This window comes from Delphinus delphis, chromosome 14, assembly GCF_949987515.2.
Source record: "Delphinus delphis chromosome 14, mDelDel1.2, whole genome shotgun sequence".
In the NCBI taxonomy this organism is placed as follows: domain Eukaryota; kingdom Metazoa; phylum Chordata; class Mammalia; order Artiodactyla; family Delphinidae; genus Delphinus; species Delphinus delphis.
The window spans coordinates 16,715,201-16,742,397 of record NC_082696.1 but is presented as its reverse complement, the minus strand read 5'-3'; the positions used below and the strand labels follow the sequence as shown (position 1 = coordinate 16,742,397).

The 27,197-nt window shown below is 43.3% G+C and overlaps 1 protein-coding gene across 2 annotated transcripts in view; it reads left to right on the top strand.

Moving 5' to 3' along the window:
* Window positions 1-500: 500 nt before the first annotated feature.
* UST (uronyl 2-sulfotransferase) overlaps window positions 501-27,197 on the top strand; it is a 300,447-nt gene continuing 273,750 nt past the window's right edge. For both annotated transcript variants that reach the window (XM_060029824.2, XM_060029823.2), the window contains exon 1: window positions 501-1,100. In XM_060029824.2, the coding sequence (XP_059885807.1) occupies window positions 845-1,100 (256 nt within the window). In that variant the 5' untranslated portion in view covers window positions 501-844. The remainder of the gene's footprint in view (window positions 1,101-27,197) is intronic.

The following is a 27,197-nucleotide window of genomic DNA, read 5'->3' as shown; positions in this document are numbered from 1 at the left end:
ACAGCTCGGCACACAGAAGGAGAATCGAGTTTCTGAAATGAGAAAACAAACAAAAACCAAAAACCATATAGTACTAGAAGAAGTCGTGCTTCTTCCTGCCGGTGACTGTTTACGAGAGGGAAGTCAGCGGGGCCCCCAAGAGGTCGCTGGTGGCGCAGGAACTGAGGCCAGATTGTAGAGAAAGGGGGAAGGAAAAAAAACCCCAGAAACTTTCTTCCTTGTAGCGAATAATCGCCGCCCCCCCCTCACCCCCCCTCTCCCGCTCCAGGCAGAGGCAGTAACGTGACACCCGAGAGAAACCCGTAGACCCGAGCTGAGAGAGGGAGGGAAGAGGGAGGAGAGAGAGCGGCGGAGAGCCGGAGGGAGAAAGGGGAGGAGAGGGAGGAAAACCCCTGTCAAGGAGGTGGAGCGAGGGGATGGTGTCCGCCTCCCGTTCCTCCCTGCCGTTTTTTAGAGGAGCCTGAACCCGGACAAAACACGCCGAGACCGACAGACACAAAGCCGGGGGGGTCCACGCTGGCGCTGGAGGCGAGCCCCGGCGGCCGCGAGCGAGCCCGAGGCGCGGCGGGGCGCGGGGCACGGGGGCGCTAGCGGGCGCGGGCCGGGCGCGGGCAGTGCCGCCGAGCCGGGGCTGGGCACCTCGGCCGCTCGGGCCGCGGCGGCGGGGACCATGCCGAGGAAAGTCTCCTGAGCCCGGCAACTTCGGCCCCTCCCCGCCCCCACCCGGGCTGCCCTCGGCGCGGCCCTGTCCATGTGCAGCCGGCCGGCCGGGCTCTCCTCCTCGCAGGCGGATGGGTGACCTTTTCCTGGCACGGGCAGGCTGTGCAAGGCGGCGGAGCAGGCGATGAAGAAGAAGCAGCAGCAGCAGCAGCATCCCGGCAGCGGCGCGGATCCCTGGCCCCATGGGGCCCCTCTGGGGGGCGCCCCTCCCGGCCTGGGCAGCTGGAAGCGCCGGGTCTCCCTGCTGCCTCTCCTGCGCTTCTCCCTCCGGGACTACGGTTTCTGCATGGCCACCCTGCTGGTCTTCTGCCTGGGCTCCCTCTTCTATCAGCTCGGCGGGGGACCCCCGCGCTTTCTGCTCGACCTGCGGCAGTATTTGGGTAAGGAAGGGAGACGGGAGCGAGGGCGGCGCGCGCTGCTCGAAGTTGTGCAGGGGAGAGTGGGGCGCGCCGGGCACGCTGGAGCTGCCCCCGCCGCCGCCTCCCCGAGGCTCCCCAGGTGGGACGCTGGGGAGCATCGGTGCGGCGGCCCCGAATTGCTGCTGCCTCCAGCGCGTCAGTCTGTCTGCGCCTAGGCGGGGGCGCCGCGGGGTTGATGTGCCGGGCAGGTAGCCCGGGGCTGGGCGCTGCATACCTTCCCCCGCCTCCGCCACCCCCTCTGGGCGGAGTGCAGGCGTGTGAGTGAGTGTGTACGAGTGTGTGTATATTCAAGCCTGGCAGAGTGGGGAGAGACGAGGGGCAGCGACTGCCCCTCCATGGCATTAGCGCCCACAGTCCCGTCCCGTCCCGTCCGGCGCTCGGGGTCGCGCGGGTGGGATTGACTCCTACCCACGGCCTGTTCTGTGAATTGTGCCCCACGAGAGCTCCTGCCCCCTGGCCTGGGTGGCCCAGGGGCAGTTTTCGGGCTCCACGCTGTCCCTGAGCTGCCTTGTGCTTGGGGCACCCCTTGCCCACCCCACTGTCCTCAGCGAGTGAGACGCGGGGAGCCGGGGTCCGGGGCGCGAGTCACCCTGGCCAGCAGTGTCGCCTACTTCGACTGAACGATCCTCAGCGCTGTGTCTCAAATCTGAACTTTTGAGGGGGGGGGCGGGTTGTGCCTGGCTTATTAGGAGCGAGGTCGCCTATTTTAGCAGAGGTAAGGAAGGAGTGTGCGAAGAGAGAAAAGAGCGTCTCCAGAGAGAGGGCGTGACCCACAGCTCGGTGGTCCAGGCACGGGGAGAGCGGTGCCAGGGCCCAGCGAAAGTAACCCCCAGGCCCCCGGTGCGCGCCTTGGCTTAGCTAAGGCTAAGGCACATCTCTCACAAGTCTTGCGGGGGCCGGGGCGGGGGGAGAGGCTGGGAGGGATTCAGCTAATCGCGAACGTCCAAGGGGATAAACCTAAGCCCCCGGCAAACTTCGGCATCTGCGTGACGGGAGCGAAGGCGCAAAGGGAAGCCCCCGGAGCGCTGGCACCATAATGGGCCAAACGACTCCGGCGGCGGGAGGCTGCCACCCTCACCCACAGAAATCCCTTCGTCGCAGAAACCACAGGTCTGGATAGCAGATCGTTTTCGAAGGAAAAAACCACTTCAACAAAGTGACAAATGTGTTAGAGCGTTTTCAAATGTACACGCAGATAAAATAATGTTTTTTTCCACGTAGAGAAGCTCAGATTTTAAAAGTTACACTTCTTTTTCAGTAGAAACTTTAGGGAACTACGGTTTTTCTAAGATGCTTTAGGGAAAATTAAAGGAAAATATTGCCCAAGTAGATTTCCAAACATATCTGGTTTCTTAGAGGATTTGGGGTAATATGCACTTTTGCTAAGGAGTCAACTCTCTTCTTTCGAGTTCTGTGATAGGAAGTCTCACAGCCTCATAGGCTCTCCGATTCCTGCTAGTACCACACAGGTCACAATTGTTACGATTACCGACAATCACTGTTAACTGGCATAGGGAGGGAAGTGATTTGGAAGCTCAGGGGCCTTTCTCCATAAACTCTGATAATGAATTCTTTGGTGAGGTTCTTTTAAAGCAAAATATGCAGGCAAGTGATGTAGGGAAAGTACAGTGGACAGGGAAGGAAGACATCTGTGGTGTCCTGAGGAGCACTTGGCTTTGGGCAGGGCACTGGAACCACATGGGCCTCAACTTTTCCATAGGTAAAATTCTGGGCAGGACCAGATTGTCTCTGACACCTCCACACAGCTCTTAAAATGTTATGGCTCTGATACCCTTCTTGGGGCTGGGGAGCCTGGGAGGAGGAAGGAGCAAAGGCATGTAGTGAGGCTAAAATCAGGAAACCGCAGCATCTAGCATGTTAACCTCTTGAAAATTCAACCAAATACGTGTGGTATCCAGAATTTAGTGTGCTTTCATTCTATATTTCAAAAAATGAGGCCTGATAAATTTGGAGGCTTATTTGCTGGAAGGGTGAATTCACAGCATTCACTCAGGGAACCAGGAAGAACTGAAGGATGGAATATTGCTCCTATTATTAACTCACCATTGAGTTTCTGACTGATGTAACAGGTTAAAAAATGACATCATTGTGAACTGAAAATAGGATACCCTTGGCCAAATTTGTTCCCTGTTGTTTTGTTATGTAAACATAATGATTTTCAGGAAAAGCAGGCTTGTGGTCTTTAAGAGGATCTAAAATATACCCTTAATAAAATAAGGCCAAGGTATCTGCAGAACTACTCTCCCCTTGTTTCCTCCATTCTATTATTTTAGTGTCTGTGAAAACAAAACTGTGGTTAGTAAACACATCCTCTCAATTTTCCTAGGTAGCCAATTTTGGAGGCAAGTATTTTTCTTAAATAAAAGTTCATATAAAGTCAAAATTTTCCAAATCAAAATAATATTTATAGCAATATTTGTCTTGACAGGATATTATTTTTAATATACTTGTATAATATATTACATCTGACATAGTAGCTACTAAATAAATATTTGCCAAAGTGGTGACTGCACCTATTGTATCAAATAGGTAGTGTGATGTTTAACATATTGAATATTCTCACAGGAAAAAAAAAAGGACCATTTATGATAGAAGCTCATATTTATTGGGTATGTGCCAATCAGTGCACATGTAGGATGAAATTGTATTAGCATAGCAATATCATAGGTAGGTGCAGCTGTTATTCCCATTTTTGATATGGGAGAAGGGAGGGCAACGAAGTTCACCGACTTGCTGAGGGGCGCATAGTAAGTAAGGCAAGATTTGAACCCACATCCGGCTGAATCAAGTACCCATTGCATTAGCACTACAAGCAGTTTGAGAGAAAAAGGAAATAGAGCCAAGATGCGAGTGGAAATCTAAAGGGCTGACTGGCAAAAAATGATTATTTTTATTTCCATAATTTCACTTTCCTTTTCTTGATACTTTGAGTATCTTGAGGGACCAACAGAGAAGGGAAATAATTCAAGCAGCTGGCCTGCCCTTAACTCCACCTTCCTGTATTTATCTCCATGTTGCTGCTTCCATGTACTAAGCAAATGAACTCTCCCAGAGCCACACAACTGGAGGTGATGTGAATTGGAATCAAATTAAATCTTAAATGCCTAATTTCTTTCTTTAGCAGTCGTTCACTGTCTAGGCGGGTCGTTCTCAATGTGCGGTCGCTGGACCTGCAGCATCAGCATCACCTGGACACTTGTTACAAGTGCAGATTCTCAGGTCTCATCCCAGACCTATGGAATGAAAGAGTCTGGGTGTGGGACCCAGGAATCCATTTTAGCAAGTCTTCCAGATGATTCTGATGCCTGCTTAAGTTCAAGAACATTGTTCTAGAGTTGCTTTCACAAGCAATTGCTTTCACAAACAATTGCTTTCAATTGCTTTCACAAAGTTTCCTATGTATTTGAGAGAAAGAGGGGGGATGAGAGGGAGAAGAGATTTATAAAATATTTAAAAAGTGATGGACATGGTTTCATTTTTTAAAAAAACTAATTAATTTATTTTTGGCTGTGTTGGGTCTTCGTTTCTGTGCGAGGGCTTTCTCTAGTTGTGGCAAGCGGGGGCCACTCTTCATCGTGGCGCTCGGTCCTCTCTCTATCGCGGCCTCTCTAGTCGCGGAGCACAGGCTCCAGACGCGCAGGCTCAGTAGTTGTGGCTCACTGGCCTAATTGCTCCGCGGCATGTGGGATCTTCCCAGACCAGGTCTCGAACCCGTGTCCCTTGCATTAGCAGGCAGATTCTCAACCACTGCGCCACCAGGGAAGCCCCATGGTTTCATTTTTAAACTTCAACTTTTAAAAATGCATCTGCTTTGCTGCTTACGCCCCATTGTTTCAAGGGAAGGACCGGCCAACAGCTGCAGCCCCAGCTGGCTTTCGAGTTTCTGAGGTTAGAAGATGCACGGAATGAGGTGAAGGGGGGCAACCAGAAAGCATGGTGTGGAGAAAAAAAGGGAAAAGAGTTGGTAATGATGCTTTTTCTTCTCACAGGAACAGGGGTCAGACAGCTTCTTTTTTCTAGTCAGTTTGGGGAAGGGCAAAGTCTGTTCTTTTTAAAGATGCTTTTTGCTGCAACAGATTTATTACAAAAAAAAAAGGAAAGTAAGTAAGTCAGGGAGAGGAAAGTTATGCAGGCATAACTCTTGTCTTGATTCTTTTCCTCCTTGAAATAGGTGGAGAGAGGAGAGCATAAAACACACAATGGGATAAATAGCTGAATAGAGCAAATTGCTATACTTAACTTGGAGACCGCAGTCTTTCCAGTTCAGTGAAATTATTTCATTTATTTTGAAGTGGCATTCAGACTTCGACTTGCTATGGAAAACCAACCAAAATCAAATAAAATCTCCCGCAGAAATTAGATTATGATGCAGCCTCTGCCAGTAGCCTCATTACTTATGAGCTGTGGAAATATCAAAAACTTGGAATAACACTCGTTACATCTATGTAAACCGAATAAGTCGGATGGCTTACTACTGATCCTGTACAACCGGCAAACTCTAATGATTTATTATCAGGACTTGCGTATGTGATTTATCCTTTATGGGGACTAAACCTGTCAGATTGATCTCAAGTTAATAGGCTTTCCTTTCCATTTTTAAATTATACTATTTAAAATGGAGATATATTACTTTAGTTTTCAGAATTGCTAATCTTTTTTTTTTTTTTTTTTTTTTTTTTTTGTGGTACGCGGGCCTCTCACTGCTGTGGCCTCTCCCGTTGCGGAGCACAGGCTCCGGACGTGCAGGCCCAGCGGCCATGGCTCACGGGCCCAGCCGCTCCGCGGCATGTGGGATCTTCCCAGACCGGGGCACGAACCCGTGTCCCCTGCATCGGCAGGCGGACTCTCAACCACTGCGCCACCAGGGAAGCCCAGAATTGCTAATCTTGATATGTATATCATATATGAGCATGGCAATTTTGAGTCAGAAATGAAAGAAAAAGATGTAACTTTATTGAAGTTCTCTGAGTTGAAATGAATTTAAAGGAAAATGTGAAAATTGAGGTCCAGATCTGTTACAAAATAGCTTCTCTAAACCTTAAAAGTCAAATTAATTTTCCTTCTGCACATCACGCATGGTTTAAATATAGTATTCCAGGCCCCAGACAGCAATCTAGGAAATGAATGCATAAAATATGATGTTATCAATAGAAATTGTTGACATAAAAAGAAAATGACATTCTTGTTCATAGCTGCAAATTTATCTTATAGGGTTGGTTGGGGACACAGTAGCACTGTATTAGAAGAAGACAGAAAATGGAATTCAGCTATGGCAGACTGTTCTGTAAACACACAGCATGAATAGTGAAAAACATTCTGTCTTGTAAACTGTTTTTAACGTAGACTCGTCTCAGTATGAATTGTTTTAAAATACAGATAAATATGCATTATCTGGATTCTGTCTTTCTTCAAATTCCCTGTCATCAGTCCAGGTTTAAAACACTAGTTGGTTTTGTATTTGAGAAACTAGAATGAAAGTGCTCAAGCTTTTTGAGTCCCCAAAGAAAGAGTATCTTTTGCTTCCCTACAGGGAAGCTGCAGGAGCAGAAACTGTAGCTTGCCTTGCAGCTGTACTGAAGGGGGTCAGTGATGGGCAGTGAAAAGGCATCTTATTTGACAACTGTAGCTGCTAGAATGATTAGGAATTGTCACTTGCTTTTTTTTTTTTTTGGAAAGAAATGAGACTTGACCACAAATAAATTTTATCTTACCTATATTTATTTTTATTATAGAAACTCAACTTTAAGCAAACAGTGATATACATAAATCCTTTTATTTGTCAGAAGTGGGGACAGAAACAGTAGCATTTCACCAAAAATCCTTAGTTGCAAAAGTCAAAAGAATGTAGCAACTATTGTGCAAGAACGTTACAAACAAAGCACATTTCAGTATATGCTATTAATTTTTTTTGAATAATTTAAAAAAATTAATTAGATTATTTATTTATTTATTTTTCACTGCATTGGGTCTTCGTGCTGCGCGTGGGCTTTCTCTGGTGGCGGCGAGCCGGGGCTACTCTTTGTTGCGGTGCGTGGGCTTTTCATTGCGGTGGCTTCTCTGTTGTGGAGCACAGGCTCTAGGCACGTGGGCTTCAGTAGTTGTGGCATGCAGGCTCAGTAGTTGTGGCTCACGGGCTTAGTTGCTCCGTGGCATGTGGGATCTTCCCGGACCAGGGTTTGAACCTGTGTCCCCTGCATTGGCAGGTGGATTCTTAACCACTGAACCACCAGGGAAGCCCTATGCTACTAATTTTTAAAATAGCTTTATTGAGCTATAATTCGCAAACCATACATTTCACCCACTTAAAGTTTTTAATAGTTTAATAGCTTTTAATTGTTTTTTGTATATACCTAGGTAAGGGAAACTATTACGATAGTCACTTCTAGAACATTTTCATCACCAGAAAGAGAAACCTCGTTCCCCTTAGTTATCCCTTCACTATTCCTCCGTCTCCCCAAGCCCTAGGAACTAATCTATTTTCAGTCTCTATAGATTTGCCTCTTCTGGACATTTCATAGAAATGAAATCATATAATATGTGGCCTTTTGTAACTGGCTTCTTTTACTTAGAACATTGTTTTCAAAGTTCATTCATATTGTAGCAAGTATCAGTACTTCGTTCATTTTTATGGCTGAATAATATTCCATTGTATGAATATACCACATTTTGTTTATCCATTTATCTGTTTCTCATTTCAGTTGTTTCTATCTTTTGGCTGTTGTGCATAGTGCTGCTGTGAACTTTTGTGTGTAAGTTTTTGTAGGTACACGTATTTTCTGTTCTTTTAGGTATATACCCAGGAGTGAATTACTAGGTCATATGGTAATTCCATGTTTAATTTATCGAGGAACTGCTGAGCTGTTTTCCACAGTGGCTGCACCATTGCACATCCCCACCAACAATGTACGAGAGTTCCAGTTTCTGTACAACCTCACCAACACTTGCTCTTTTCCATTATTTTGACTGTAGACATCCTAATGGATGTGAAGTGGCATCATATTGTGGCTTTTTTTTTTGCATTTTCCTAATGATTAGTGATGTTGGATATCTTTTCCTGTGCTTGTTGGCCATTCATATATCTTCTTTGGAGAAATGTCTATTCACACCCTTTGCCCATCTTTGAACTAAGTTGTCTTTTTCGTTTTGAGTTTTAAGTACAGTATCTGGGTATAGAGTAAAACCTAAATAAATTCCTAACGATTGAACCCAAAGACCTCTTTAAAAGAATCTTGGGGGTCTTACAGTTATGGATGACTTTGAATAGTAAACACTTTGCATTTAGCTCTAATGTATGAATATTCATAAATAGGTAGCACTTAACTATTTTACAGATGTCACAAAGATTATTGTGACTTATATGTGGAATATGAGTGTAGTCAATCTTGAGCAGCAGACTATAGTACAGTGGAAATGAGTATTCTGTCTTTGTGTTTGTTCACTAGAGAGGAGCTGATGAGCTCAGCGTAGGGAAACATTTGGGTACGTTATGTTCCTTATATGCTGTACTATGAGGCTACCAAGGAAATCTTGAGAAAATTGGAATTCATGTGCAATTCATTTTTATTCACACTGTGGTATAATATACAGGACAAATATATAGTCCTTCAGTAAATTAGTAAAATAAGTTAGGAATTTTTAGGAAGAAATTGTTTTTTCCAAAAGTGTTAGAAATTTTCAGTAGGTTTTAAAATATATATTATCAAAATAAGAAGCTTTAAAATAAGTACAGTCAATTCCATGCCTTCTGGAAAGAGACTCAATTTGAATAATTTGTGACACTCTCATATTAAAATTATCAGGGAGCCAGATAGCAGTTTAGTGTTGAGGGTATGCTGCACCTCTCCATCTATCTCAGGTTTTATAGCGGTTGTCTGTAATTTCCCAAAGCTAGCCACTGGCTCATTTTTCTTGCCTCACTACCTGCCTTTGCTTCTGCTATTGCCTCTTTGCTGATAGTTAAGGAAGCTCAAATTCCAGTGATGATCTGTGAACTCCTGTAGTATTTATTTCATGATCACTTTTGAAGTTTTGACATTCTACCTTGTATTGTGATAACTTGTGGGCAAGCTCCTTGAAAGGAGGACGCTCGTTCAAATACTTTCCATCTCTACTGTGACACCTCTGCTGGGTACCCCACAGGACCCCTTAGGAAGTGTCTGTTGATTGAATATATTTGCTAAGCAGACTATTCTTTTTTTTTTTTTTTTTTTGCGGTACGCCGGCCTCTTACTGTTGTGGCCTCTCCCGTTGCGGAGCACAGGCTCCAGACGCGCAGGCTCAGCGGCCGTGGCTCACGGGCCCAGCCACTCCGCGGCATGTGGGATCTTCCCGGACCGAGGCACGAACCCATGTCCCCTGCATCGGCAGGCGGACTCTCAACCACTGCGCCACCAGGGAAGCCCTAACCAGACTATTCTTTACTAGGGTTCTGCTTTGTTTTGCCCTTATTTTAAGTAGAGACCGTGGTGCAGTGTGCCAGGAAAGACTCAAGCCAGTTGATTCTACAACCCATCTCTTTCTGGCTGTTTGAAGCATATGCTACAAGCAAAGATGTTAAAACCACTATGACATATACTTCTATAAACATTTCCTTCTGTGCACAGGGATAATTTTCCACCTCTTACCTGTGGGGATTTGGACTTACATTTATAGAGCTTTCCCTGTAATTAAGAATGCCTGCGGTCAGCCTAGAGATCTGGCTGCATACTAGAATTCCAACTTCTTGTTTCTTGTCATTTTCCTGAACCCTGAACCAGTTTTGGGAGTTTGCAGAATAGCAGTTTATCTCTTGCTCTAAGTCAACATCTTCCTTAGGTAGCAATTTGTGCTAAATTAGCTAGTACGTTTCAAGCATGAATTTGACTCTTTAAGGAGATGAGACCATAAGATTATGTGGTTTTTGAAATAGTGACTGAGCAGATTTTAACCTAGAATGGCAAAATGATAGATTATAAGATGAAGGCTCAGTGCACGAACCCATTGACCCTTGTTTAATGACAGATATGGAAATAACCTTAAGTCATGGCCTCGATTGAGTAATTCTTAGTTCATTCATTGATAGATGATTTAAATAACCATTTACATTAAGCTGTAATGCATTTCTGGAAACACCATTGATGTTTTTCTAGCTCAGTGCATATGACTTTCACAGTCTTGATGAAAATAAAAATGAAAGTATTCTGAGACATATAAACTCCTTTGTTCAGTCACTCAGAAAATACTCATCGAAAGCTTTCTGTGGGCCGGAAGCATCCAATACTAGAAAGAGCACAGGTTTTAGAGCAGAGATCTGGGTGTGATCACTGTGCTACCACTTATTAGCTGGGAGAACTTGGGCGATTCTCTTAATTTCTCCGAACCTTAGATGTTTTAGTCTATACGATGGGATTAATAATTGCTATTTTATAAAGTACTTACCTGACTCAAGGCATGGCATTTGATTTCAGCAAATGCCTATTTTCTCACCTTATTCTTTGCTTCTCTCAGATGCCCTTTTCTTTTGGCCCACACACCCGTGCACACACACACTTGCACAAGCACACATACTAGTGGAGTACGCAAATTCATTCATGGTTTGCTTCCATTTGAAAGTACCATTCTACCCAAGAAATATGAAATGACTGCATCAGCATTTTTGTGGCTTATCTTGTCACCCTCACCCTCAAACTGGTGAGGGCTCTTCAACAGCTGATAAGCTCCAGTCATTTGCCCTGTTAACTTTACACACCAACCTTTCTGCTTCTCATCCTCTCTTCTGCCTCCTGGAAACAATCTTTAAGAAACGTATTGTTTGCACAGCCTGCTTTCCTCTGTTTTGAATTTATCCACACATTCCCACCCCCCCCCGTATTCACGAAAGAAAAGTAGTTGTACAGAGGGAGTATGGCGCATACTATGGAGTATAGCCGTTCTAGGACTGGACTGGCGATCCATGTGAATCAGACCCTTTCAGACGATCACAGTGTCAGGCATACACGGGGACTGCTGCTAGAGCTTCTCCCACTTGTGATGGAACTACCGCGTCCAGTAGCCTGGCACTGGTTTTTCTCTGGTTCCCATTTCCCTTCCATTGGAAGTCAGGGCAAGAGCAGAGAACCAAAGTAGCGGATCGTTTCTTTGTCAGAAGGCTGGGGAACTTGCTTCTGTTTTCCATTCTCCGCTTCTTCACGTTGCCTTCACCTGCCTAGCCATGGATGAGTGTAGGGGCCAGAGCCACAGGGCCGTTACTATCTGGTGTGGATGGTTACCCGATTCCTTGAGAACTTGAAAACAAATGGGATCTTACATTATTTGATAGAAAGTTAAATTTTGTCTAGGGAAACCGTGACCTTGCAGCTCCAACACAGAGCTTCCTGTTTTGACACGTGGGCTGCTTGACACAAATACCTTCTCACTGGAGAAGCAGAACTGTCACGCAAAGCTGTGCGAGTGGGTGGCAGGGCCAGTGGACCTGGGTCTGGAGGGAGTCCGCAAATAGCTCAGGGGTCAGTGCTGTTAAGTCACACGAGCCTCCTAAGCTCATGTTTCTTTGCCTCCAAAATGAAGACGTTTGATTAGGTCCGGGATTCTCAATTGTTTTTCTTTCCTGGGACCCTCCCTCATCAGCAGCAGTGTTTCCATGTGGTCTTGATGGTCTATCTGGGAATATGTCCCAGTGACCAGGAAAGGGAGAATGGGTGTGGCTCTGGGGTTCTTTAAAGAAGCTCTCTAGGTGATGATGCCCCTTTTTTCTTTAGAATGACTGAATTAGGTGCTTTCTAAGGTCCCACCTACTTTAAAATCATGTGTTGAAAGAGTTAAGAAGCCATTTAACTGTAACAACTGAAACTGTAGGGTATGTCCTTTGGAGCCAAATGGTTATTTAAAAGGTTTCAGTAGTCAAGTGACCAAGGCAAGTAGAATATGCTGAAACATTTTAGGCCATCATTTTCAAAGTCTTAATCATTGTTTCGTTTTGTTTTGTTTTGATCTTAATTAAAATTAGCAGCACTCCCCATCCCTGCCCCCATCACCAGTTTGCCCCAGCCTATCTGGATGATAAGGAGAGGATCTTGCTTCAGAAATTGTGGGAAGCAGAATGTCCTTAGGAAGGCAAAGAGAGAGAGGAAGCAGAGAGTAAGTCATGGATCTCCAGAATTCAGAGTATAATTGTGATAGGAAGAAAGAAGGAAAACAAGTAGGGATAAGAAAGCTGTGTTTTCAAAGAGGATTCTCACAGTCTTGGCCCAGCTGCCTACTGCTGGTCATCCCATTCCATTGTGGACAGCTCCAGTGGCTGAGGGAGTTCGCACAGTGTGGCAGGCTACTTCTTTGTGGCTTCTCTCTACTTCTGCTAGTTCTTCTGGGAGCTACATAGAATAGTCTGTTGGACTTCACCCTCTTTCAGAAAATTGAAGCTATGAAGGTGACTGTAATGCCCCCGCCATAAATCTTGTCCAGAAAAACAGATCTATCTTCCAGTAGTTCCTCATCTGAAGTTACTTTCAGATGCAGAAAGCACAAACAATAAATGAAAAAAAAAGAACAACATAAAAGCGAAACCTTCTGAACAATAACATCCCATAAACAAAGCAGAAAGCCTCAGATTGGAGACAGATGTTTCTCTAGAAAATGGGATTAGTATGCAGATATGTAAAAGATCAATAAATCAATAAGAGAAGGAGAATTCATGAGATAAACGGGCGAAGAATAGGAGCAGGCAATTCACAGAAGAGCAAACACAACTGACCAATAAGCACATGAAAAGATGAAACGGGGCTTCCCTGGTGGCGCAGTGGTTGAGAGTCCGCCTGCCGATGCAGGGGATGCGGGTTCGTGTCCCGGTCCAGGATGATCCCGCATGCCGCGGGGCGGCTGGGCCTGTGAGCCATGGCCGCTGGGCCTACGCGTCTGGAGCCTGTGCTCTGCGGCAGAAGAGGCCGCGACAGTGAGAGGCCCGGGTACCGCAAAAAAAAAAAAAAAAAGATGAAATGATTTTCATTCCCTTACGCATCTTAATCACTTTCCTCTGTCTATGTGGCCCTTCAGTGGCCTGTAGAACTGAGGAATTCTCCAGTTCCCTTGGCTGGTGAGCCTCCTTTATGGGGAGGAGTATCAGAAGCGACTCTTTTCTAAACTGTCTTCTTTTGAAACGACTGTGCCACATCCACCCCTGTTCTGTAGTCGTGGCAGGTGACTGGAGCGGGGGGTGGGAGGTGAGGGCGTGCAGCTCTCTGGAGCTCTGTCTCAGGTCCTAAATACAAGACTTCCCCAGTCTTTGGTGCCGCAGTTGTGTTGGATGGTCTGCCCCCTGAGATGCCCTTCTCCTCACTCAGAAGCACAGCCCGCGAGCCACTTCCAGTTCACAGCAAATAGCACCGTGCATTCTGCTCTGCTTCCTTCCATCCCTGAGACTTTGCTGAGTCTGTAAGAAGCAGAGGACAGGAGGAACTGACGTGGTGCTTAGAATGCAGCATCTTGCCTGGAAGTATTTTCTCAGTATTCCAGAGAACAGTGGAACTGACTCATCTGGTTGGAGTTTTACAGAAATGTGATTGCAGATTTTTTGCGACTTCATTCTGCTTTAGTGTCAAAATTCAACCAACGATGTGCCAAAAAAAGTGTGTAAAGTCACATACAGATTTAGACGCTTGAAGAGGAAGTTATTTTTACTATAGTGGGGAAGAAAACAGAAAGTGATGATTGGCGGAGAATCCAAGGCAGGGCTGAGTCAGGAGGCGAGGCTGGGGCACACCTGCATCTCCAGTCTCGCCAGACTGGCCTGGGAATTGTGGTGTGGTCGCCTCTTAGCAGGTCGAGTGAGGAGTTCCGGTGTGGTAGACCTGCCTGGGGGAGGAGGATGTTGACATAAACTCTGCGTGTGATGCCAGTGTAAGCCGTGTGGGGTTAATGTTGGTTCCTCCTGAAAATGTGTGTGTGCTCTCCAGGGTCCCTCCTTAGAAGCCGCTCTCTAACTAAGAGCTACATAAGACAAGGAGGTAAGAATGGAGAAACAGATTCTGGAAAGCTCCATAAACATGAAAGCCAAATGGTGCAGTGTCTTTAGTTTGCTTTAGCAGACGACTGGATTGAGGTCGTATTATTTTCTTGCTCGTGCTTTTCCCAGCTCAGAAGGCTGCTCTTTGCTTGCCCGGCGGAGATCTGAGGACTTACGGAGTCTGAAAGGTTTGTGGTCATGTTCTAGTCCTGTTGTGAGATGAAGAGGTTCCCGGAAATAAAGGGAGGGAGAAAGAAATATGTGGTAGCAGCCATAACTCTATCTTTTCACTGCTTTCTTCACCTGGGCAAAGGATACCTACAGCTACCATTTAGTGATAACATTTCCAGTCTCATGAGTTTGTAGCTTGATGGTGAACTTTTCAAATGCATTTAGACAAGGCTTTATTCAGGCCTTCTTGCGTCTTGCTCTCCTGTTCCTTATGGCTGGGGAGAGGTGTGTAGGTTTCATGAGCCTGCCTCTTGAAGTGTGCACAGTTACGGTGGTGCCACTCTGTTTGTGACCTGCACTCTGGCATAGAAAGTGTGGGTGTGGGCACATTCTTAGGTGTGCTCCCTAGCTTGGATAGGGAGAACCTACTAGAACATACTTTGGTTATTGGGCAGGCTTCTACTTTTGTGTTTCGTTTCTTTTATGGCATTTATGCATTGCTGTTTAAAAACACAGCTAGCTCCCTTTCGCCAGATATTTCCCGGCCACCTTGTTGGAATGATAGGTAACTTTTTGTTAATTTCACAGTAAGTCTTCCCCACAGGCTTACACTTCATTGAAGTTTCACATCAATGAGACTTAAAGGATCAGAGAACATGAGTTTTCCTATTGTTTTCATATGCCCACCCTCCTTCCCATTTGGCTTCTCTCTGTCATCTCTTCTATCTAACCAAGTTTATTCCTTCAACAAATGTTCATCAAACTCCAGTTATGCACTGGGTGCTGGAAGTAGTGTGACTAATAACTCTGCCCCTGCCCTTGGGGGGCTGCATTCTACTAGGAGGGGCAGAGAAGGACTTAGGATAAATGTAAAGAGTGATGAACAGGGGTGTCTGGGAAGCCACAGGAGGAGAGTAGAAGCAGGGATTAGATCTGCCTAGCTGTGATTAGGCTAATGATGTCTTTGGTTAAGACCCTGTTTATGCCAGTAGCTAAGGGGTTCTCAAATCTGGCTGCGCGACAGAATTACCTGGAGAGCTTTGGAAAATACTGATTTCCATTCATTTGGTCAGGGGTGGGGCCTGGGCATCTGTATTTGTTTAAAGCTCCTCATGCAATTCTGATAGGCAACCAAACTGGAGAACCTGTATAGTTGATACGTGGCCGGATAGCTTTGTGTGTGCGTTAGGTCTTCTTGTGGTACTATTCAGAGATGCTTAGCCTATAGTCTTTTATTCGGCTGTGACTTATAACACTTTAGCTTTCAGCTTCTGTATACCAGCTCTTCTCAAACTTTAATGTGCGTTCAGATCACCTGGGAATTTGTGAAACTGTAGATTCAGGTGCAGTAGGTGTGGGGTGGGGCCTGAGATTCAGCATCCTCAACAAACTCCCAGTGTCACCGGTGCTGCAGTCGGAGGACCACACTTTGAGTAATAAGCGTCTACACTGTAGCATGTTTGGAATGTGATTAATACTTGTAAACAGAAAAATGAGTGAGGGTTCATCCTAGCCTACTAAAGATCTGTGCAATTAAACATTTTATAAGTTTCTTTTAATTGAATTCTCATTCACCAATTTGATTGTTCGAATTTGAGAACATTAGATTTTTCTTAAGAATCACACACTTGCCTGATTAAAGTTTAAAATGTCTGCTTTTATTAATTTCTGCAATCCATAGTGTTAAAATGCAGGCTGTTTGGAGATTTGTGAACATACAGATTTGACTTAATGTCAAGTTCATTAATAAGCATAGGAAGTTAAACAATTGGTCTTGGATGTAAAGTTTCTTCAAACAGTTATTGCAGATACTTGCACTGTTTTAAATTTTAACGATGTCAGAATTCATTGCTAAGTGTCCTATTATCCAAATACTCCAGGTAAAGTTTTTTTTTTTTTTTTTTATGGTCAGAGCGAATCATTGGATATAAATAAAGCAAATAATTAGAATGACTCGGTGTAATGTTTTGAAAACATGATTTTAATAGATAATTAAAACCCTTACATGCTCATTGTAGAAAACTGGAAAATAGAGAGAAGAGCACAAAGAAGAAAGTGAAAAGCATGTTAATTCCTTTACTCAGAACTGCTTTGGTTTGGTTACATTCTTCCTCTACTCAGCAGTACCACAAATGTTATTCCATGTCTTTACTTTTCAACAACATTGGTTTTCAGAGCAGCAGAGTTTCCTGTGAATGTACAGTCATTCCTCCAGCAAGGCCTTTTGATGTTTAGCCTATTTCCAGTTTTTCACGATTCTGCATAAAGCTGTGATGAGCAGTATTACATTTTTGCACACTTCTCTACCTCCCAGGGAGAAATTCCTAGACTTGGAATTGCTGGGGTGAAGTGTGCACCTATTTAAAAATTGCTTTTGGTACAAACTGTCACTTATCTCGGTGTGTCTCAGCCGCAGTCTGCTTTGCTCTATTTTACAAGCACTGGATATAATCTTACAAAACTCCTCACCCATTCAGTTGGTGAAAAATGATACTTAAGCTCGAATTCACATTTGTTTGAATATTAGTGAAACTGAACAATTTGACTATGTTTTGGGAATTACAGTTTTACCCTTTCCCATGTTTTCCCTATAGATGTGTTCTTTCTCTTACTAATTTTAAGAACTCTTTAGAGATGAAGGGTATTAGCCCTTTACCGTACATGCACATATGTTTTTTTGAATTGCTCTTTAGTTTTTCAAATCAGTTTCTTTTATTTTTCCTTTATGCTAATTAAGTTTTTTCCATTTATTACTTTTCCTTTGCTTTCATGCTTAGAAAGGCCTTATATCCTGTCCCTATATTTTCTTCTAATTCTTTTGTTGTTTCACCTTTGTTTTACATGCTTTCGGCGTTTATTTTGGTATAAATTAACTCAATCGTTTTGCAAGTCTAGCTGGAGACGAAGTCATACTTGAGCGATGTCATTCTTTAACATTAAATTCATTTTTCAAACGTTGAAAGTGATTTCAAGCTTAACTCCTTTTAGAGGGTTTGAAACCCCTGTTTGCCATTTAATTCCTAAACTTCTGGGAACAAGGTCCCCCAGCTTCCAGCCCACTGCCATTGTTTCTGGAGAGAACTTTTGAGAGTCAGTGGATTGTGGAGTCGCTGGCAAGGCCAGGCAGACATGACCACTCTCCTTGCCCACCTGCCTGAGTTGCCTGAGTGAGTGTGGGACGAGGCAAATGGATAGGTCTTAGTCTCTTGATTCCTTTCGGGTCTCTGGAGTAAAAAGTGAGCACACCCCACCTCCAGACACATGCATCATTTTCAGTTTAGCTAGAAACCTTAGGGGGTGGTAATAGGTGAGCTCCTCATCAACAGCCTGGCTCAAGCCGCCGTCAGCCCTTTGCAGCACCTTGTAATAAGGACAGCACTCTTTTAAACACTATTTTTATAAGCAGCTAGAGGATAATAAGTTTAGTTCCTGTGTGTTGTTATTCTTTTTAATGTTTATAGAATTCAAGACACCACAATTTGAAGACACAGACTTTTTTTTTTTTTTTTTTTTTTGCGGTGCGCGGGCCTCTCACTGTTGTGGCCTCTCCCGTTGCGGAGCACAGGCTCCGGACGTGCAGGCTCAGCGGCCATGGCTCATGGGCCCAGCCGCTCTGCGGCATGTGGGATCCTCCCGGACCGGGGCACGAACCTGTGTCCCCTGCATCGGCAGGCGGACTCTCAACCACTGCGCCACCAAGGAAGCCCGAAGACACAGACATTTAAAGGCCAACCCTATGGTCTAATAGAGCTACATTTTCTTCTTTGGAAATCAGATTTCTTCTGTGAATTTACCTTTAACAGGATGTTTACTATTACAAGAGGCAATGTAGTGTAAAAGAGCATTGGGCTTCAAATCAGAAGTCCTCTGTTTGAGTCCTGGCTTTGCCAGCGTGCAGCTGTGTGACCTTGGGTAATTCACTTAATCTCTCTGAGTCTCCATTGAAACTTTAGAGGGACTCTTTCTGTTCCAGAACAACAACCACTAGATTATAAAGAGAATGCTATCTGATACTCTGCTGACTGGAATACTGTGAAAATTTGCATTTTTAATATCTGCTAATACACATCTTCATTTTAATTATCCAGGCAGAAGCCTAGCCAGAGCAGGTGGCACTCCAGAGTGTAGGAGCCAGAGGGATGTTACTTACTGTGGGATGTGTGTGCGTTGTGTCGACAAACAAACAAACACATCCATCAAAATTCTGTCTCTAGGCATTCACAAACTGTGGTTATTTGTTGTGTGTATTCCTGCCCTTTCTGTAATTTATAGTTTGTGTGTAGGAAGAAGACCTCCAAAGATCATGTACATTGCATTTTAGTCTATCGGATATTTTTATTCTTTGAAAGAATATTCTTGCAAAGAATAGTTTGGTGACTAAAACTTCTAAAACATTTACCCTGTGATCATTTGATAAGATTTTAATTTTTCAGTTTTATTTTTCAAAATTGAGTGTGCCAAAGACACAAAGATTATCTCAAGAGCTTCTAGTCGAGTCTCTGATATAGATGTATAAATTCATTACTTTCATGTATGTGTTTGTAGTAGTGGAGATTCATTCACATCCCTTGGGGAGCATAGGGGGGAAAATAGGGAGAAGGGGAGGGCTTCATGGAAGAAGTGACATGAGCTGGGTGTTGAAGCATAAATAGGAGTTTGCCTGACAGAGAGGTGGGCAAAGGCATTCCAGAAAGAAGGAACAGCACTGGCAAAGGCAAGCCAGTGGGCACAGTTGTGGCCCCTCTGAGTCCACTGAGTAGTACGGGTGGCTGTTGAGAGACTGTGACAGAGAGAGGGGAAGTGGGATTGCTACAGGGAGGCTTCTAGGGGAAAGATTGTAAAGGAACTTGTATCTTATACTACCTGGCAAGCAATGGGGAAACCACTGAACACTTTCAGACCACAGTGTGATAGCAGATTTGTTATTCATGAAGATAGCTCTGGAAACAGAAAGCCAGGCGGAGGCTAAGCAGGGTGTCTGAAATGGTCCTCAGGTTTGAATGGTGTTTTAAAGATCAAAAAATACTTGCACACGTGTCACCAAGCTCACTTCTTTACTTTCCCGAATCGTGGGTGTTAAGCTTGCTTTGCAGATGAGAAACCTGAACCCAGAGTCGTTTGGAGAGCCCTGAGTTGCTCTGCTGACGGGGTGGGGAGAATTTTGCATCCAGTTTGGGTCTGCCCAGGCCCCAGAAATCTCTTCCGTTTCACCCCATGCCATATGGAAGCGTATTTCAACAAAAGTACTCAAGTATTTTTCTCACTCTTTTAGCTTGAACTTTCAAAGTACTTTTAATCTTGATAAAGAAAGCTTGACAGGAAAATCAGCTTAACTCTTATCCTGTAGGTGTTTATTTAGTATACTATAGTCATGTCGAGTTGCCTCTTTGCTGACGTTTTCCTGTTATGATAGCGTTCTACAAGTTGATGGTTTATTTTCTCTGAGTAGCTGAAATGGGAAGAAAAATCCGCACTGCGTTTTTATTAGGATAGGTTATAACATCTTGATTTTATGTTTCATTTATTTCAGTAACTTTGATCATGCCATTTTGTCATAGATTAAGTTGGCGTTTAGGCTATGATTTCTTGCTGTTTTAAATATGACTTTTCACTGTGTATGGCAGGTTTATTTTCTCTGCAGCTTTACTGAAGACTCTTTAGAAGTGACTCCATTTATGTCTCACCTGAAGGCCCATATTCTGGGGCTGTTGATCTCACATTCCAAGTGTAGCTTTTTGTGAAGCAGTTCAGCTCTTCCAACCCCTGCTGGAAGACATCCAGCCCTACCTGTGCTGCCACCTGCTCTGTGACGTTTGAAGCAAAATGGTCTAATTGTTTTGTTTTTGGTTTTGTTTTTTAAACCAAAACCAGGTTTCTAAATCTCCAATTTTGTGAAAACACAGTTGGAGGAGAGGTGTTCAGGTCACAAAAGCATTGAACTGTGCTAAGATTGCGGTGGGTGGGTAGATAGTCCTTGAAATGATTTTTTGATCCCTTGAATGTCAGGACACTTTTTTAGAGAAGGGGCAAAGGGAAAAAAGCCCAGAGGGAGGCTCCATGCCCTGAACGAGACTGTGTGAACTTGCCCAGGGTCTGGCGCTTACTGGGTGATAGATGTTTATTAAGGTAATTAGCACATGTGCCTGGAATGAGAGAGTTTTTGTAGCTGAACATTAAATATATATCTGAAGGCAAAAGGGAATAAAGTGTGTCATGTCGTCATTATTTAATGTAAGAAGCATAGGTGTTCATTGGGAACGGGTGGCCTCTCTTTTTTTACCTTCAACTTATAGGAGAAATTGATTTGATCTTAGAGTATTAGAAGAGACAATGTCTTCTACAGTAATTTTTTCCGGAAAGCGACATGTCCTTCTTGAGGCTGTGCCGTACACTGGCCCTTTATAAAAAGTGAAAAGTGTGCTGTAAAGTCCTTCATCAGCAATTGCATTTCCCTGGGGAGCGAGCTGTCACAGTGGAGGTGTCTTGCTTTTCAGCGGGTTTAGGTGTTTAGAAAATGGATATTGAACTTGGCCCTGATTGTTTCTCTCAAGTGTCAGTTTCTTCGGGCTTATATTTGGCAGGAAGGGGAGAGCAGTCTGTTGAATGACGGACGTGCTGGGGTGTAGAACTTCAGTGTGGCTGAGTGAGTCTGCGTGTCGAGATGGTGGATGTTTAGGCAGCAGGAGCAGTTCAGGTTCATTCACCCTCCCCTGGGCTGAGGAGGCTGCTGGGCCTGCTGGGGGCCTGGCCTTAGATGGGACCCTCCCGGACTCTCAGCATCACTCCTGTTCAGCAGGAATCAGGCTCTGGTGGCTGAGATCTGGGCCGGATCTTTGTCCGAGGGAGAAGTTCTGAGTAAACATATTTTGAATGCCTTAATGCCTGATCTCTCAAAGGCCTTTTCAAAAAAAAAAATCTAACATATTTGTCAATGAGAGAATGGAATTCATTTTACTAGTTTTTCTTCTACAATTTTAATAATAATAGCTATTATTATTATTATTATTGAGGACCCCTTTTTCCAACTGAGCAAACTTTTGTTAGTCTTGCCATAGTTTAGACCCTCTTGGGTACATGATCTTACAAAATATCTGAGGAACTTTGAAAAAATCATAGAAAATAAAGGATATTGGGCAATCAACTGTAAAGGAGGTTAGAATTTGGGACTTAAATTTCTTTCCATATCTTTTAATTTCATCCAAATTTATATGAATTAGAAAATGGTCATTTTTTTCATGTTTGGAATAAGATGACATGCATATTAGAAGTCTAATTTATTTTTCAGGTGTCCATGAGGTAAATGCAAACCAGAAGAAGACTGTTTTACACACACACGCACACATGCACGTATTTTTTGTACGCTGGAATGGTAAATATTCAAGTCTTTTCCATTGGGTGACATTTTGTTTAAACATTTTTGCAGGACATTCATATTTTCTATTTTTACCTTTTGAAAGGGACAGTGTAAGGGACAGATGTAAGAGTAAATTTGTGAATTTGCACCAAATGCCAGGTGTAGGGTTCTGTGACATCTCAAAATGCCTTTGGGCATCGTGCACTCGACGACTTTCCAGGAGGGAGTGAGAAGGGATTGTCTGAGAGAATCAAATTCTCAGTCGTCAGCTGCCCAGTTATTCTTTTCTAAAATTGATCTCCCTGAGAACGTCACGCTGGCTGTCCTTTCCCACCAGTTCCCCCTTGATGCCCTTCCCCCACTTTGCATGATCTTGCTATGCTGGGTGCCAAACACCGCCAGGTGCTAAAGGAAGAATTCAAAGGCTGGTGTTAAGGAAATGAATGACTAGTAAAGGTAATAAACCTTTTTCCAAGTCAGGTGGTTTCAGTTCTTTTTTTTTTTCAACCAAAGTGAAGGAGTTCAAGTTATCAAGGAATCAAGTTATCCCTTCAAGTAGATGATCTACAGATCACCATGGGCTTTAGAAAGCATTAAAGAAGTGAGTGGCAGGGCAATAATATAACTCGTCCCTTTCCTATCTACTAATCTGTGTGAGCAAGGCTTCTCAGTGTTCACACTTATTAAAATGAAACATGGAATAAAAGTGAAACAAGTAAAATTCAGTTATAGATACATTAACTAGTTAAATACCACAGCCCTGTTCATCTCATTAATAGATGCATTTTCAAGAAAATTGTACTTTTGCTTTTTAATCATTATTTGTGAAACCTTTATGTTGATCAATTGTGAGCCAGTGGCGATCTTAACAGTAACTCAATGCAGAAGATATTTTTGAAACCCTTAGACATTTTGGTCACAGAAAAAATTTAAAAATAAACTTCAATTTACATATGTATTTTCATTGAACAAAATAGAATAGAGTGATCAAAAAATACTCTCAAACATAAAAATATGTTCTGTTAGAACAAAAATCTGTCAGGGAAGTGGAATGAAAATACATTGTGTTAGTGGAAAAAAATGAATGCAAGAAAAACCAGTTAATTCCTTCCTCCGCCTGTCCTTCCTTCGGAATGGACTCGCCTCTAACAAGGATTTCCCAGTACTGAGGATAACTTACTTATACCTGAGTTATCTTCTCCCACTCTCTCCTGGTCTCCCAGGAGACCGAGGTAACTAGTGTTCTCAATCATCTATTTTCTGTTCTCTGCCAGGTTTTGCGGGGCTTGAATAATCTATGAATTTGAGAGCCTTCTTTAAGAAGAAGAATTAAAAATCATGAGTTAAAAATGCCCAGCCAGCACCATGTCACCCAATTCGAGATGTTGTATGAGGAACGGGAAATTGGAGAGGAAGGTGACAGTGGTCTTAACCCATTGCAGTTACACAGCTTACCATTGCAGAGTTTACAAAATCATGTGACCATGTGCTTACTGCTAGTAAGTTTATTTATGCAAGTAAGGGCTCCTGAGGCTTAAGCTTCAGTAATTTCACTGTGAATCTACCTGTGTGTGTGTGTGTGTGTGTGTGTGTGTGTGTGTGTGTGTGTGTGCATTCTGTTGGATATATGTATAAAATGATGTAATTGTTGTATTTTAAAATGGCAGTCACATCCCTTGCAGCTTTTTAAGCATATGAAAAATTCTGGATGTTAACCTAAAATGTGCTAGGGCATATAGAGTTTTTCAAAATCCTTATGGGGTTATGTGAGCACAAAAGTTTGAAGACCAGCACGGTACAGGGTAGTCCATGCTGTTCTAACACTTAGAAGAAGAACGCATACCTCACCACCATGGGTGGAAATGAATCCCCCAGTGTATTTGAAGGTTTCTGAATGGAGGAAATGGTCCTGGTCACCAAAGACTGTTACCAAGTCTTGCTACTTGAGAGCATGGCTGCACATTGAGCTATGTCCTGGCTTCACATCTGCTTGCCAGGGAAGCATAGAAAACCAGTTTCCTCCGTCCGTCTGCCTCTCCTTCCCCTTACTGCTTCTCTACTCCCCTCTACCTGACCAGCCTGTCATTGATCTGAGTTACACCCTGGATTAAGAACAAAAATTAAATGTTTCTATCTGCAAGGCTCTTAGATCTCATTTGGAGCATTTAACTCTGAGTCTTCCAAACTTGACATTCCCACACCCATCCCTTAGCGAATAGAGAGCCCTTAAGTTGCCTGCCAGTTTCTAAGAGGCATCAGGGATTATAAATAGTGTGTAATTTTTTTTTTCATTGCCCCAGTAAAAATCATGTTCCATTTTGGTGGTGGTCGTGATGGTAGGTAGAACTTAACTTGATCCTGATAACATTTATTGGATGTTATTTAACTGTGCCATGCACCTTAATATGTTTGTAAATTCTTTGATGACAGGGCAGGGACTATGCCTTACACATCTTTTTTTGATTCCTCACCGAATCTGGTGCCATGTTAGTACTTATCAGGGAAAATGCAATATAGATAGAATTAAATTGGAAATTTATTGAATTTAGAGTGCATTGATGTATTCATTTAGTGAGAAATATTTATTGAACACCTACTATGTGCCAGAGGGCTTCAAGGAACTTGTAGTCTAGTGGAAAAAAAAATTCTAATGTTAATTGTCTACTGTGGGCTCAGTGGCAATGTCATTTTAAAAAATTTGATCATCACAAAATCCTATTCATTTTACTGATGGATAAGCTGAGGCTTAGAGATGTTAAGTACCTTTCTGGGTAAGCAGAGATGCGGGACTTGAATCCACACAGTCTTACTCCAGACCACGAACTGCTCCATTGTCAGTCTGTGGCAGTGAAAGACAGACAGCTGGCCATAGTTTTAACCTTATTGGAAAAGAATCCAAAATATGGGGACTATTTTTATGATGTCACAATTATCTACACTTGATAAAATATGAATTTTATACTTGGGACTGTAGGAGAACATGACATATATCTTTGTCTTTTTTTTTAACTGAAAAAACAAGCTGAAAACTTTGTTATTTATATTTTCTTTTCTGTATGTTTTAAAGGATATGTGAATTTCAGAGAATTGTTCTTATTTCTCTTGGCTGAAGTAATGGGGCGAATTTAGCTCATCTCAAAGAAACAAGCAAAAATGACAAATCTTTATTTTTTTCTTTCATTTGTCTATTCATTTATTTTATTGAGGTACAGTTGATTTACGATATTATATTAGTTTCAAGGGTACAACATAGTGATTTAATATTTTGATAGATTATACTCTATTTAAAGTTATTATAAAATATTAGCTAAATTCCCTGTGCTGTGCCATATATCCTTATAGTTTATTTTATACATGGTAGTTTGTACCTCTTAATCCTCTACCCCTATCTTGCCCCTGTCCCCTTCCCTGCCCCCACTGGTAACCCCTAGTTTGTTGTCTGTATCTGTGAGTCTGTTTCTGTTTTGTTATGTTCATTCCTTTAGTTATTTAGATTCCACACATAGGTGATAACATACAGTGTTTGTCTTTCTCTGGACCGATCTTATCTTTAAACCCCAGCGTGATGCTGTTCTGGGCCAGGGCAGTTGTGACATTTACTCCAGACCCTCCGGTCCTGCTTTCCAGAGATGTGCTTTCTGGTTCTCGTTCAGGCATTTAGTGAATCTTCTTCCAAATTAAAAAAAAAAAAAAAGAATGACCGTTAGCTTCCATTTTCCAACACGTTCAACCCTTTTCTCAGCAAAAGTGTTTGTGGTGGATTGTTGAGGGTAGGAGTGTGGTCAGTGATGTAACTGAGAATTTCTGGGACTTGGAAACAGAGCTGGTTTATTGTGACGACCAGTTTTAGCAGAAAGTGTAACAAAGTTTAACTAGACTCAGGAGTTGGAGTTGAGCATTTTGAAAAGACATACTTGTAATCAAAAGTATTGTAAAACCTTCATTATCTGGAGTGCCAGTATATAGAAGAACATCAGCTCCGGACAACAATGTTTTCTGGAAGGAGAAGGTTTGCACCTTTAACCATCATGCTGCCCCTTTTCTTTAACCACGTTGATGGAAATCTCTCTAAAGCATATAACACATTCTTTTCTTCTCACATGGAACTGTTATTCATTGTTTGATTTTTTTTTTTTTTTTTTTCGGTACGCGGGCCTCTCACTGTTGTGGCCTCTCCCGTTGCGGAGCACAGGCTCCGGACGCGCGGGCTCAGCGGCCATGGCTCACGGGCCCAGCCGCTCCACGGCATGTGGGATCTTCCCGGACTGGGGCACGAACCCGTGTCCCCTACATCGGCAGGCGGACTCTCAACCACTGCGCCACCAGGGAAGCCCTAATTTTGTTGTCATTTTATCTGCACACAGTGCCCGGCTCACTTACCAGCTTAGTAGAGACTGTATTTAATGAATAAATGATGAGCATTCATGAACCTTAATCTCCTAGGCTTTAGACCAGTAGCTCATCAGAAGCCTTTTTTATTTGTTTAACTCCTGTTTTCAGCTGTGTTTTAGGAGCCTGATGGATAACTCTGATTAAATAAATGATTTGATTGGATTCTGCGATTTTGATAGGTTTTTCTCAGATAATACCTAATCAAACATAAAGCCAAACAAATATTAAAGGTTCTTTTTTCTAAAACAGGGCATGACTATTTTAAATTGACTTCCTTATGTTTACATATCAATAAAATCAGGATCTCAAAAATAAAAATAATATAATAATAATTTAAAATTTCAGCTTTAATTTAATTTTCCCTGTAGACAGAGGGCAGGAGATGGCTTTCTGGGGTATAGGGCTGGTCTCTTTTCCTGTAAGGAGTTCAGAGTCCTAGTTCCCAAATGTTTTTCTTTTTCAGGTGACTCATGCAATGTTGTTAACTTCTTTATTTTCTCTCTTAAAAAACAATTTCAGAAGCAAGGTAGGGAGATTTTGGCCTATTTGAGATACTTTCTGTCTTATTTACTTATATCAAGTGATTTGACTAAATGGTTTAAAGTCCTGAGTATCCCAGGCCCTGGCTGGATATCCTGTGCCTTGGTGAGAAACAGAAGGAAGTATCCCTTTGGGGATAACTGGTTATACAAGGGTGCCCATCCTCGGGGAGGATGCAGGCACCGTGGCTTGGTAAATAGAGCATGGCCTCCCTTTCAGCCCTGCCTGCGCCCCCCGCAGACCACCTCGTGCAGAGCACACTGGTGTGGACAGTGGTCATGCAAGGACCCCGATGTCATGGTGGGGACTTGGCAGGAGGATCATCATAGGGTCACAGGTCTGAGTCCTCCACTTTCAGGGTCCATCCAGGATACCTGTGGTCTGCAGGCCCGTAAGACATCATCACTGACATTGTGTTGACTTAGGGACCGAAACCCAGGGCCTTGGGGCAACTTATGAGGATTATAAAGCCAATACACGGTGGGGTGTGGCCTGGAGCCAGAGCTCTGGCCTTTTCTGGCATTGCCGAAGTCTTGTCCACTCCATCCTGTCCAGAATGCACTGGCCGTAGCTTATCCTCCACTCTCTTGTCTCTGTCTTCCAT